The following is a 15,272-nucleotide window of genomic DNA, read 5'->3' on the forward strand; positions in this document are numbered from 1 at the left end:
CACTGCGATCGATTTCAGCACAGAGAGTCGGGTTATGTGCTGACCAATCACAGACTCTCCAACGGACAGCTATTATCAGCGTAAAAAAATAAAAGTAAGCAGGTTGAGATTTGCTGGGTTCTGCTATAAGTGGGAAAGGGAATAAAGAGAAGAGAAGAGGACGGATATGGCGTTCACCGCTGCTCTCAGGTTTACTGCATCTTGGATGCTGTGACTCGCAGGACAGATTCTTTACACACCAGGAGACAAACGCTCAAGGTCGCGGGGTGGGGGAGGGGAAAAAAAAAAACATTACGTGAGGGATGTAAAGAATGTGCGGAATGTGAGGAATGAGAGGAAAGTGAAATCTCAGCATTAGTGTCGGGCCGAGCAGCTGGGCCTGCACTGCTCACCAGAGAAACACACGCCGACACAAGAATGGGATTCATGCGCAGGGGCTCCATAAATCAACACAAACACACACAGGCTCATGATTCCTGAACAACCCTTACAACACCACAACACAATAGAAGGCAGATCCTCTTCAGTCATTTATTTCCGTCATTTTAATAAACCAGAAATTCAGAGCCAGTAGCTATAAGAAATTAGATATAATACAAATATGCATGGCTCCACATGGACACAAAACACAGACCTAAAAATACAACAACTTATTCCTATATAGAGATTTTCATTCACACTTATTTAAAAGAACGTTTCTGCCAAAAGCCCATGCGCTGATTTTATAAATTTATTACAAGAAATCAAACTGGCAGGTGTTGATAATTTTGTTTATTTAGGTTATTGTCCTGCGCTCAATAAAACTGAGATCATCTTTGTAACATCTGCTGACAAAGAAGTATGAATAGAGTGTGTGTGTGTGTGTGTGTGTGTGTGTGTAATTTATTTTTACGAGAGAGTGAATTTAAATTGTGTAGATTTTTCAACGTATGAGAGATGTCAATTCCTAGGAGCTCATCTATTAACAATATAGACAGTGAACAATATAAGTAAGAACACTAAATAAGATCGCTCTGGATAAGGGATATATATATATATATACACACACACACACACACACACACACACACACACACACACACACACACACACACACACACACACACACACACATATATATATCTCCCTTATCCAGAGCGATCTTATTTAGTGTTCTTATATTGTTAATTGTTCTTACTTATATTGTTCACTGTCTATATTGTTAATTGTTATCATCTTTAAAACTGAAAAGTTACATGCAGTCAAAGACACTTTTTTTTTTGTCCAAAAAAAAAAAAAAAAAAAAAAAAGTTCCAAAGTAAGTCCTGTTGCACAAACCTAAATCTGCACTCTGCAATGCGATGCTGCTCTATGCTGACAGCAGGTAATAAAGATGTCAAATTAGCATTACTCCTCCTTCCCAGCAGCGATCATAATTGAGAGTAAATCTCGACATTTGATCAAATACTACTGCAGGTGAACCCCCCATACCTCCCACAAGCCACCTGACCCCCCCATCTCACCAGCTCAGGGGACGATGGTAACGCAATCAACTTCACTACCTGTCACCCTAAAATTTTTTCAAGTGGCTTCATAATGAGGGGATGAGATTATATGGCAGGGTGGGGGGTGGAAAATAATAAAATTCTTCTTCTTCACCACTTCTCAGGTCTCTGAGAAATCAGATTTTATCACAGGTAAGGTTGAGAGTGGAAAACCATCCAAATCAAACACGAGGAACAAGACGTGATGGAAGGAAAATACAGAAAATTGAAGCACATTGTTACTGCAGTTTTACACTTGTCATAAATAAATGTGTTGTGTTAGACACACTGACACCTTCAACTGTGTATAATTTCTCAAGCTTTAAAAAAATTATGACCAATGACAGGGAACAAAGGAAGATGGTGAACAAATTAACTGACAATAAAAAAGGCTGTAGTTTCCCAAGGCTAGGTCTCCTGAAATAAATATGACTTCTGAGCATGCAGATTATCAGCACTTACACTGATGAATTACATTTCAACAGCATGATTCATGATTTCCAAAAGATTTTACCCCAACAAAACACTTTAAATAACTAAAAAATAAAATACAGAAGGCATTAGTTAAAACTCTATTACCAACTCCTTCCACATAAACAAGGATGCGACTACAGGATTAAAGTGGATGAAATGAGCATAGATGTTATCTGTGCATATCTGAAGTGAGATCTGCACATATTCAGCCGTGCGTGTGCGTGTGTGTGTGTGTGTGTGTGTGTGTGTGTGTGTGTGTGTAGACAGATTGAGGGATCTCAGCAGTGATGGACTGCTGGCTGGTGAGGTGAGGACAGGGTGAGGACACAGAGGGCCTCACCACACCAGTAATTGGGCTGTGTGAAGTTGTGGGCTGTGTGGAGAGAGGAAGAGGGGTACAGGTGTTCAGACCTGCGAAGCAGCGCACATGCTTAATGTTCAGACTGGTTTATCTATCAGCTTCAACAGCAAACAGAGTGAGTGAGTGAACCAAACACACTTCAACTGAGGTTTAATGGCAACAATGTTATAATGCAATGCTCAATAATTATACATATAATCTATATTGCCGACTTATTGGGTACAAATATTACAAATAATGAAAATATGCTAATTAATCTTAAAATATATTGCAACTGGTCATATGAATGTCCTTATCACTGTACCAATGCTGCTTATCTAGTTCCATTGACCTGTCTATTATATTATATCCAACACAGATCCAACAGTTGCATCTCAACAACCAATCAGAACAGCTCTCATTTTAGATGGACTAAGGTGACTAAATCGCTACCATACAAATCAATAACAAATCACCACATAGAGACCCTGAGCCTGCGAGCAGGAGGAGGCTGACTGAGGCCAAGGCTCAAGGTTGACCTTTCCCACCAAGCAACACAGACAACAGGAGCTTCCTCTAAACTGCAGAGACTCTAAATAACAATTGCATTTCTAACTACCCACACACTTTATGGAACAATTATATTTATGTATTAAAAAAACTCAAACTCAAAAAATCAAACGCACAAAAGTCAAACAAGGGTGAACTGGGTGAACTGTAGTCTATGGTATGAAAAACACAAGAAACTCCCTTAAATGAGATTTGTTCTGTGCTTTAAAATTCAGGCACTTAGTAAATACATGACACCGTGAAGCAAAATCAGATTTTGTATTTGCTAAAAAGCCTATGACTTATAGTATCATCTCAACTATACTTGGCAGGACACAAAACTGCACTTACATGATCTTAGCTTTCTACTAAATTCTCAGATACTAATCGATTTAGTATAGCACTGGTATCGATACTTTCATTCCAATTCACCGAAATCACCAGCATTGCAGCGGGCAGCCCCTCCCTCCAGCTATCCAGAGAATACCATGTTTATGTGAGCAACACACACAATGAAAGCAGCTCCATTCTGCAGGCCCAAGCTTGCTAGAAAATGTAAAAAGTAAGTGGACTGTCTGGAAGTGCTTCAAAGTTGTCACTATCAAAGCGAGCAGCAGGACAGGTTTAGCAAAGTATGGTGTTCTGATTGTATTAAAAATATTTATAAAAGTTATTTAAAAAGTTCCAACGTTTATTTTCTCTCCCCCTGTAACATGGAAAATTGTATAGACTACCATCCTTAATATCGGTAAATATCCTACATCCTACAGTATCAATCCTACTTTCTACTACTTGCATTTATCAGATGCCCTTATCAGGCCGCCTTATTACAATCAGTAGTTACAGGGACAGTCCCCCCCTGGAGCAACTTAGGGTTAAGTGTCTTGCTCAGGGACACAATGGTAGTAAGTGGGATTTGAACCTGGGTCTTCTGATTCACAGGCGAGTATCTGACCCACTAGGCTACTACCACCATAATATTTCATGCTACTTGGTGCTAAAATCACTCTTAAAACATCCTTAAGCCTAAATCTCTGTTTGATCAGGCCAGTTAGGCTGGTCTGCACTAGTGCCTCCACCCCCATCATGAGATGTTGTCCTTTGGATAATATTTTGTAGATAGTAACCAATGCACACCAGCAACCCCCTACAAGACCTGCTGGTTTGGAGATGCTGTGACCCAGTTGTTCAGCATCACAATTTGGTCCTTGCCCAAGTCTCTCAGATCCTTGCTACTGCTTCAAACATATTAACTTCAAGAACGTACTTGCTGCATAGGTACTTCACAGGTACTACAATACTGTTGCAGCAGATTAGCAAAAAGTTTTGACCTGGTCTTCTGTTTGGATACTAAGAGTCCTATAAGCATCTGTGCATGTATGCATCCAGTATGGATTTTGGTACGATGTATGATATTGGTGACGGTGGTACAGCTATGGTTAAATGCCAGGTGTCGTGCATGACTGCTAACATTTTGTTAACACACAAACGTGTGAATGCACACACACAAACACACACGAACTCGGTGACTGGTTAACAGGAGGGCTGTGACGGAGCGCTTTAGTCTTTAATTAGTGAGTGCGGTTGAGTGTTAAAGACGGTGGCAGCAGAGCAGCTGACTCTGAGCTTCACAGCAGCAGATCAAAGTTACAACAGATGGCTGTGCAGCCTGGAGCAGCATCCCTGGGCCTCCTGATTGGTCGCGCTGCTGAAGAGATGACACACACACACACACACACACACACCAACACACGCATGCATCCACGCTCTCAGGGACTTGGGCGATTACTTTTCACACACACCCTCCACACACAAAGGGATCATTTGCTGACCACATTTAGTACTTCAAAAGACGGTGAGTCCATTCAGGGAGAAGATTTGGGACCACAGTGTCAGATTTACAAAAGAAGAGGGAGAGGAACAGCGAGAGAAGGAAAAAATGGCCACTTCTGGCACAATTGTGACAATATTGGAATATTGTCTGTTGTGCATGAAAAATTTTAGCAGAAATCTTCGCTGGTGTGTGAATGAGTGTGTGTGAAACGTTTGTGATATAGATGCTCTAGTCTATGCACAGTGCAGCTTCAGGAAATGAGGGGTTAAAGATTTTGCACCAATCAATGCCGGGCCGGATTGACTGGCCGACAGCAGAAGGAGTGGGCGAGTGTTTTGTGTTCAATTATCATGGTGTGGCCTTCAGTCAGGCCTGAACACACTCAGAGAACCGGGGAAATCTGTGTGATGAGTCGTTCTCTCCAGGTCCGGCCGCTACGATGGTCTTAGAAAATTAGGAGATGTGAACCCGACTGCAGGACTTTTGAATCCCCAGCTGGTGATTGGAGGCTGATTTGATCTTTAAGAACTGTAAATAACCCAAAATCAATCAGTCAGCCAATGTCTGGGCCGCTCTGGCTGTCTGTCTGCTGTCTCAACGCTCAGGCCGGCAGCAGACAGATGGACACTTTCCTGTGAACAGGAAGGACGGACACAGCTGCTCTCTGGGAGTGTAAATTAGCACAGTGTCAGCACTCTCAAACTGTATTTTCACACACACACACACACACACACACACACACACACACACACACACACACACACACACACACACACACACACATACACACATACACACACACACACACACACACACACACACACACACACCTTAGTAAGGGGGCAGTGGTGGCCTAGTGGTTAAGGAAGCAGCTCCGTAATCAGAAGGTTGCCGGTTCGAATCCCGATCCGCCAAGGTTGCCACTGAGGTGCCCACACATGCTCCCCGGGCACGTGTCATGGCTGCCCACTGCTCACTCAGGGTGATGGGTTAAATGCAGAGGGCAAATTCCACTGTGTGCATTGTGTGCTGTGCTGCTGTGTATCACATGTGAAAATCACTTCACTTTAAAAAAAAAAAAAAAAAAAAAAAAAAAAAAAAAAAAAGGACTACAGTAACCAACAAATATATTATAAGGAACACATTACAAGTCTTGGGCAAGACATTGTAAACCAAATAATACCTTCACATCTTGGAACAAAATCTTTCTCTATTCTAGTTCCTACTAAATAATTTGTGCAAACTGTGTGAAATTTTCAAACACACAAAGAAAGCTTTGTGTACTGATTTACTCACAAATCATTAGTCACTCAAAAAGTACACCAGTACAGAAACAGCAGCTATGTGGATCTACATATATGTAGATCAATGACTAAAATACTACACAAATGAAAGAGAACATCTGTTCTCGACATAGGTCAGCATGGGCACCCCGAACGGCCTGCAGTTACGCAGGTCAATACACAACACTGGGTGTTCTGACACCTTAAATTCTGAACCAGCATTGACTTACAACAACTTAAGCCAGATGAGCTCTTCTATTGGACCAGACTACATGGACATGCCTGCACTCCCCACAAGCTTCAACGAGCCTTAGCTTCGCATGAGCCCATTCTGGTTTACTTCCTGGTTTTGACCCATGCTGACCAAAACGAGAGCTTAAGGATACGGATATGAAGGACAAAATGTTCAATGTCTAATATATCCTGATCCACAAGACGATCAATGATATTCACTTCACATCATACACAGGTGAAAACACCTGAAAACTGAGCAAAACTACAGATTACACAAATCATCACAATCCCACACTAATCTAATGACTCTACACACTGCTCCTGACTTAAGATGTGAGGCACAGGTGTACTGAGCAGAGAGGAGATCGGACCCTCAGTCACTGGTCAGACGGCACACGATGCAGTTACCTGTGGAAACAGCTCAGTGGACGGGAGAGAGAGATTAGAATAAGAAAAGAGGCTCGCGGTGTGCAAGGCACACACCCCACAGCTGGCTGCATGGCAATACACAGTCAAGACTGGGAATACATGCACATTTTTTTTTACTTCTGTGTGAATAACTAAAACATATTCACTACAATTCAAATGTTCATTTTTCTGTGGAAAATATAAAAAAAAACATTAAAATGGGTTGGAAAAGACAATTACAAAAAGAATAATAAACGATCACTGACAAACTTTGAAATAGTGAATGAATCTTCTGATGCACGAGATACTATACTAGTTTTATAGCATGTTTAACCAGTCCAATCACAGTTTTCCAATAATCAATTAAGCTTTTAAAGGTCTCCTGACATGAATTTTTTTTTTTTGCTTTTATATAGGTCTTAGTGGTCCCCTAATACTGAATCTGAAGTATCTTTCCTTTGAGCAAGTCACACAATGAGAATTCCCCAGAACGCTCCATTTTGGTGTGTGTCACTTTAAATACTAACGAGGAAGCAGGACGAGGAGGAGAGCAGCCTATAAACATGAGTGTGCATTCGCGGAAATTATGTCACCAAACACAATGTTTGGCGCAAACAGGAAGTCGTGTCTGCGTTTTTCCAGAATTCTCTGAACGGTGTAGCAGAATGACCAAAGCATTCTTTAAACCTATCGCCATTTCTAGACACTGCAGGACCATAGACAGGCTAGGGCAACTTGTCTTAATGTTACATAATCTCACAAAATGTCAGGGGACCTTTAAAGTTACAGACATATTAAAGAACACAGATTCCATTAAAACTCAAAACCAATTCTTGCTGTAGTTCCTCTTTACATGTATGCTGATATTCCAATATCTGGACATTTCCAGATACATTTATAACAATGTCTGGACAGGAGTTTTGACCAGCTTTTTGACACACCAAACAACTGTTTCTAAATGACCCCAAAATTTCGAAAGGTAGGTATGTATGTATTCATTTTAGTGGGGTTTTTTTGTGAACACGCATTTTTTCCACTGTTGAAAAGCTGCATCTTATTCTCTACTCTTGAAACCTGATCTTCCTTGTAAATATAAATGCAAAATAACCAGGCAAAAAGACGGTATAAATAAGCATGTAGAAGAACAATCAAAAATTCAGTTTATAATATGACCACACATATAATATGGTCACACATTATGAAAGAATTGTTATTGTAACGGAAAATGTATATAAATGTAAATGCAAATATGCTCTTACGATCTAGTTTAAGCTTTGCTCTTAAATGGTAGAAGACTGAGCCTGTGTGCCGGCTGAAGGAATTTGGGAAAACCTCGAGCCGAGGTGATATGAATTATCAGCACAGCCCGCGAAGAGACTGGAGGCTCATGACACATATGCACACACACAAACCCTGCTGTGTAAAATAATGCTCTTTGTCATAATGTAAAGTCATGTTATGTCCTGTACTTCAGGTCACAGAGCAAGATGACCTGATGCTCAATATGATAAATGTGTTTGCGTGAGATTAGGCAGGCATGTTCGTAATTGGAAAATTTCTGATTCATTCCTGATTGTCCACACAGTTGGCTGAGATGTCCTTCCCACAACTCTCCATGCGCGCTTGCAAGACTTCTCAAATAAAACCTTTTTTTTCCCCTGTGTGCTGTGCTGCACTCACTTCTCAAGTCATTCATTCATCACTCAGTCCTCGTTCATTTCTGACAAATGCTGCGATCTATCAGATGCACAACCGAGAAGCAGCCGAGGGGGTGGGGGGTGATGAGAAGGATAAAGAAAAGAGGCAGTAGAAACAGAAAATAGAACTAGAGATGAGCACGAAAGGAATAAAAGAAGAATGCAGGAAGAGGCGCTGAAGTTGGCTCTTAGTACAGGTTCTAGTGTGATGCTCGTGGTGGCGGGGTGAGAAATGGAGAGCCACGGGCTGTAGCTGCAGCAGAGTCAATATCGCCGCTACGGACACCGTGTGGATTAACAACAACAGAGGTCCAGTGCCGCGCCTCGCAGCCAAAATCTGAAGGCCTGATCAATACTGCCACGGGAGGGACAGTGACCCTGCACCTTTTACCACAATAACACCATCCATATTACCCAAAAAGGAACAAGGGACACATCACTCTTCAGAAAGGACCCCAGTTTATTATTTTTTAAGCCTCTGCACCGCGTCTGGGTCTCTGGAGTGCAATGCTAAGCTCTGGTGTTACTGTCGTGCTTTTAATTGTGAATTTGAAACAAAAACAGGCAGAGCTTTTGTACATTACGATGAAAGGGTGTAGAGGAAAAGTTGCTGTGCCCTCTGTAGCCGAAATCCATTTGACTGTGGTTAGAGCGTACGTGTGTGTGTGTGTGTGTGTGTGTGTGTAGGTGAGGTATCTGGGGTTGGTGTTGTCAGATGTCTACAAATAACAAGCCTGTGTTTTTCTACTGTTCAATAACACTGTGCACACAAACACACACAGACGCTCCATTTTCCCAGGTAAACATTTTGTTTGTTTAAAATCAAATTTGGCCGACCCCCTCCATCAGAACAGAAAGGGCTGCTGGGGAGAATGTGAGATTTGGAGGGGGGAGAGATACTGGCTGATGAGCGAGAGAGAGAGAGAGAGAGAGAGAGAGAGAGAAGCCCATTACTGTGTGTGAAATTAATAACTGGAATGAAATCACACATGTGGGAGGGATTACAGGAGGCCAAAGGAGCCAAATTGCTTTGCGTAATTCATCAGCCATGACACATGGAGTCTATAGATCCCCCTCCCTTTCTCACACACACACACACACACACACACACACACAGCCAGCCTAAGTTGAGGTGAGCAGGCTGTGCCATTGTTATTAAAAATAAATTGCCTCCTCCATTGAGCTCTGGCCGTACCCGTCTCCAGTGTATTTGTGCGGATCAATGAAACACTAACTACTACAAAAACGCTGTTTACGTCACCTTAGTCAAATTACCCACAGTGACACAGCACGCGGCTTCACAGCTTCACAAGGCAGGGTGACCGCTGACCAGCTTTGTGGTTAAAAATGGTTTTATCTTTCCTTCCTCTTTATGGAAAAAATGTCCCTTTTTTAGATGAAGGTTAAATCAGTGACATTCAGTAAGGATCAAAACATCAACATTAGCCAATGCTGAAAACTACAATATATAATACAATTTTTACATTAGTGTATAAATGCATTGTTGAGTGGTAACATTTTATTTCTGTAATTAACATTATATTTTGTTTATATGTAATGTTTATATTATACTTTGGTCCTTCATAAATCTATACAAAAATGCCACTGCTTTGTGATATAAAACACTTGATTTAAACATTTTCAACACACATGTCTATGGGCCTGTTATACCAGTGTTACAATGTGATAAAAGTTAAATATAACAGAACAAAAAAATATATTTTTTTTTATCATGTGTACCCTAAGGTCTGGAGATAAAGGGAATGAACAGACAGAAAAAGATAAGAGGCTCCAGATTTCTAGCTGCAGCAAGGACAGAGATGACCAGAGGGGAAAGCCATTGCTAATGTGGGAATGTACAGCTTCAGGAGCCTGTGTGTGTGTGTGTGTGTGTGTGTTTGAATGGTTAGTTCATCTTCCTGTAGTGAGTGTCTTTGTGCAGGTATGATATCTAATGTATAGCATCTGAACGGGAATGAACTGCACTTCAGCACTTCATGACTATGTAGGATAGTAATCTGGGACTGCATGGTAGAGAGGCGGCACTAAATCAGGGGAAAAGTACAGTCACACATCAGAGAAGCTGTGGAAAAGCAGTTCAGTCCACACACACATACACACACACACACACACACACACCCACACTAATCCGCCATGGAGGACTGGATCCTTCCCTAATCGATTTGACCAGCCCATGCCTCTCATCCCTGATCCCCATCTCCACCTCTGGCCACTGTCCCCTGCAGACCCACTGTGCCCTCATCAGTCCCACCTCACAAACTGCTGCCCATCACTCAGTTCCACAACACATCCTCAAGTCTTACTGGTCCAGAGAGCGACTGACCAACAGAGTGTCTGAACGTAGGGGGTCTGTGGACTCTTACCTGGCACTTGCCGGTGCGAACGTCGTAAAGCGCCACAGAACCCTGGCGAGCGCCCACTGCAATACGATGACTGCGATCACAGTACCCCACCATGTAGAACCTACATACAGAAAGAGAGAGAGATGCTCATCGATTAAGAAAATGCCAATCACTGTCACCTGTGACCTGACCCTTCAAAGGTCAACATGCCACAGGCGCATTCAACCCCCCACACTCTCACACATCAACCTTATAAGTAAATGAGGGCAAAGACTCTCCAGGCTTATTAGCATCATATGAGAAAGGCATCAATAGACACCATTCCACTAGAGAGTCACTCTGCTCAAAATGGCCCCACACCCGCAGAGCTAAAATGGCCGCGTTTACTACTACAGTAAGACAGCATATTATAAGGCCTTAATAAGGCCTTAATGAAATCAGTGATAAAGGATAAAGATATTATCTGAGGAGTTAATAATAATAATTAAAATCACTTTTTTAAAATCATCTGCAACTGCATGTGGTCTTTGTTTACTACTAAAAAAACACAATACTAAAAATTACAATTCTGCTGACTACAGGTACTATAATATATAATAAAAAATGTGTGTCTGTTAATATTGATCACATGGAGTCACGGCATGTTCCCCCTTTTCGCTCACAAATTAGTACTGATATAATTGAGGGAAAACCACACAATAAAAGTGCATTAAAATATTACACCAAATCTCATTCCAACTTCAGAAGCCCACAATATCTTTTTGTTCATTGTAAAAAAAATTGTATTTATGTGTATTAATGATAAATATTTTGGAATTCTCGCATGATGTCAGAGATTGACTGATTTGTATGCAATGAGTTAATGTAGTCCTGAGGCAAACACTCACTTGCAGATAGCAGGAAAACACTCCTGCAGACCCTTCTTCTTCACCAGAGAGCCTTCGATGCAGTACATGATGATATCCATCACCTTCAGTTATGGGAGTGACAGAGAGGCATCAGTCAAGGGCTCTACACGGAAAGAGCCCTATAGCAGCCCTCAGACCTGGAGTAGCACCTAAGCTCATATTAAGGGCTCTACATATTTCTACTTATTGTTCAGGAAGGCACTTGAGTTTCCCTCTCTATTCAAAGACAATATCATCTATAGACTAAAAATGACAGAATAATAATAATAAAAAAAAAAAAACATTCACCAGTTAAAATCACTTTTAAAAGGCAGATCTTAAACCAGAGACTGTCTACTATGACAAGTTGTCTCAAGCAGTAAAATAGCTATATTAATAGTAAACTAATTGACAACCATTTAAAAATAAAATTTGTCTGAGTTGAACACTTGGGCCATGTTATCAATACTTATGCAGAATAATTTGAAAGGAGTGGCCTGACTCTTAGGAACCAATGCAAATCTAGGTTTCATTCAACAACTATAGTGTAAATTAATGTAGATATGTGTCTAGAGGATCATGTTGGGAGGGTGCGTGTACCTCCACCAGCAGATCTACCACGTCTGTAGGCATCTTCTCAATGAGGATCTCAATGACTCGCAGGATCTCCGTCTTGGCGCGGGCCAGTGTGGTGGTGTGGACGTTCTGCTGGGACTGGGAGCCCTGAGACTGCATGGCTGTGTGCCTGTGCACCTGAGGACAGTCAAAACAAAACACAGTTTTAATGGAAATACTACACATACCCTACATGCAACCTCAGGTAGTAACAGAAACCACCCTGAACATTGTGTGTGTGCGTGTGTTCGGTGGGGGTGTTGAGTTGTGCTTAGTGGTCACTAAGTGGGAGGGCACAGGTCTGCCATCCATCTCAGCATGAGGCCCCTCTGACAGGGACAAGAATGAGGCCAGAGAGGGCAGGGTACTTGTGAGTGGGTGTGCGAGTGTGATTGTAAGTGGATGGCTGTAGATGGAGGGCGGGGCACCAACAAGCCTGCTAATCTGAAAGAGAGAGTCAAATGGGTGGACACAGTGCAGATGTGTGTTTTATTAAAAGTGTGTTAGTGTGAGTTGAGTGTGTGTTGCTTATAAACTCTTTGAAAACACATCAGACCTTAATTATCAAACACAAATGTTACACATTCATACAATATGGAATGGGTCATTTTCATCATTTGATTAAAAGGATAAACCTACAGAGAGCTTAATTTGAAAGTCACTAAGAAATATAAACTAAAAGACTGATGTGGCAGGCTAGTCCAATTTGCTGAAATGTCATTGCATTATCATGCACCATGACAAACCGCACCAGTCAAGGGTCTAACAATGGCTCTAAGGATTTAATCCCAGTACTTAATGGCAGTCAGGGTGCCATTGGTCTATCCTGTAGAGCTCTGTGTGTCCCTCCATGACATGCTTCCTCAGACCAACACTGACCCACCCCCCCAAACCGATCATGCCAAATAACGCTGCAGGCAGCATAATGTTCACTGCGGACTCTCCAGACTTTTTCAAGTGACACCAGTCACTTGAGCTCAGAGTCAACCTGCTCTCATCTGTGAAAAGCACAGGGCGCCAATGCCAAACATGGCAATTCTGGTGTTCTCCGCCATATGCCAGTTGAGCTCCATGGTGCTGGGCACTGACGTTGGGCCCTTAAGGCCACCCTCATGAAGTCTGTTTCTAATGGTTTGGTCAGAACCATTCACACCACTGGCCTGCTGGAGGTCACGTTGTAAAGCTCTAGCAGAACTCATCCTGTTCCTCCTTGCACAAAGGAGCAGATGCTGGTCCTGCTGACGGGTTAAAGACCCGATGGCCCTGTCCAGCACTTCTAAAGTAACTGCCTGTTCTCTGGCAGTTACTCCTCCATGCTTTTGAGAGTGTGCTGGAAGACACAGCAAACCTTCAGGAAATGGCACATATTGATGTAGGGTCCATGTATCACTTCATGCTGATCTTAGTCAAATGCAAAACTTCCGAAAAGAAGTAGATGAGGATGAGGAGGGGAAAAGGTCTGTGTCCTCCACCATTTCTGTTTTTGGTGTTGTCTCACTGTTGCCCCTTTAGTGAACATGTTGTTGATCAATACTTGTTTCTATTCTCTGATTAAAAAGTGTTCATTTAATTTTTTGAGCAGAGTATAACTATGCATCATCAAGTGTTTGTTTTTTTATATATAAAACTATTAAGAAAGGGCAGTGAAAGTGAAAACACTTCACACTGTGCACACAACGAAATGTGTCCTCTACTTTTAACTTAGTGAGCAGTGGGCGCCTGGGGAGCAGTGTGTGGGTGGCACCTCAGTGGCACCTTGGCGTTTTGGGATTAGAACCAGCAACCTTCTGATTATGAGTCTGTTTCCTTACTTGATAGGCCACCAAGCCCTAAGTTATAATATCGTATACAATGAAGGGACAATGGTTGACTATATTATATAAAGTAGGGTGGTAGTAGCCTAGTGGATAACACACTCGCCTATGAACCAGAAGACCCGGGTTCAAATCCCACTTACTACCATTGTGTCCCTGAGCAAGACACTTAACCCTAAGTTCCTACAGTTGGGGACTGTCCCTGTAACTACTGATTGTAAGTCACTCTGGATAAGGTCATCTGATAAATGCTGTAAATGTAAAGTTGAGTTTGTGCCATGTATATAACACTGTGTGTGTGTTTATATTATGTGTATAAGGACTTACAACAATCATTATCTTAAGTGTAGTAGCAAGATAAAGTGTATGTGTTTAGTTGCTGTTTCTCACCTCTCGGGCAATAGTAGTGATGAAGGCAGGCGGCCGGGCCGTGGCGATGAGGGACAGAGCGTGTCGAGCGGAGCGGGCCGAGTCTGCGGCAGGACTCAGGGGCAGCCCCATTGTGATGCTAACCAGTCAGCAGGACAAAAGAGAGAGAGACACAGAGAGATGGAGAGAGCTTTAGAAATATAGAGTGGCCAGATTAGACACAGTTTATAATGTCAACACAAGGTCAATGGGCCCACTCATTCGGGTCGGTTGTAATGGACTCCCACAATGCCCTGTAATTAGGGCTATGGGTGTTCGCTAGGCCTCGCCCCCGAGCGTGGAAATTGGAAATAGTTTTGCGCATCTGTGTGAGAGGCACCGTGGCCTCTTGTTAACAAATCATCCGGTGTGTGTGTGTGTGTGTGTGTGTGTGTATGTATACAATGTCCATGCTGTGAGGAGAGTGGTGTCAGGCTGTACTAAATACACATAGAACTATCCAGAGCGGCAAGCGTGCTAATGTGTGCACACACACTGCAAAGTTCAAGGTTAACCTTAACCGAATGTTTACAATACACACCAACCAAATTCAAACATAAAAAAAACACCAGGAACCGTTCCATAATCCAGCTCAGTCCTCCTAAACGTTTAAGCACAGGCTGGTGTAGCACATAGGAGATAAGCTGTTAATCATTAGGTGGCCTAAAGCAAATGACAGCAACAGGAAGTAAAGACAAAGCTGGATCAATGAGTATAATATTTTGACTTAGGTCTTGAGTAATAAAATAAGCGGGCTGAATGATAACGTGCACAGACGTTTCCAGAAAAAGGGACAATGGCGGTAAACGGTCTGTTTGAATATGAAGATGAAGCACGCTGAAG

General features: G+C 42.2%; 1 protein-coding gene across 5 annotated transcripts in view; it reads right to left on the bottom strand.

Annotated features, from left to right (window-relative positions):
* The window catches only part of wdr7 (WD repeat domain 7), a 125,744-nt gene that overhangs the window by 8,016 nt on the left and 102,456 nt on the right, over positions 1-15,272 (bottom strand). For all 5 annotated transcript variants that reach the window (XM_028972907.1, XM_028972910.1, XM_028972909.1 and 2 more), the window contains 4 exons: positions 14,412-14,529; positions 12,193-12,345; positions 11,593-11,675; positions 10,727-10,826 (listed from right to left, as the gene is read on the bottom strand). In XM_028972907.1, the coding sequence (XP_028828740.1) occupies positions 10,727-10,826; positions 11,593-11,675; positions 12,193-12,345; positions 14,412-14,529 (454 nt within the window). The remainder of the gene's footprint in view (positions 1-10,726; positions 10,827-11,592; positions 11,676-12,192; positions 12,346-14,411; positions 14,530-15,272) is intronic.

This window comes from Denticeps clupeoides, chromosome 3, assembly GCF_900700375.1.
Source record: "Denticeps clupeoides chromosome 3, fDenClu1.1, whole genome shotgun sequence".
Classification (NCBI taxonomy): domain Eukaryota; kingdom Metazoa; phylum Chordata; class Actinopteri; order Clupeiformes; family Denticipitidae; genus Denticeps; species Denticeps clupeoides.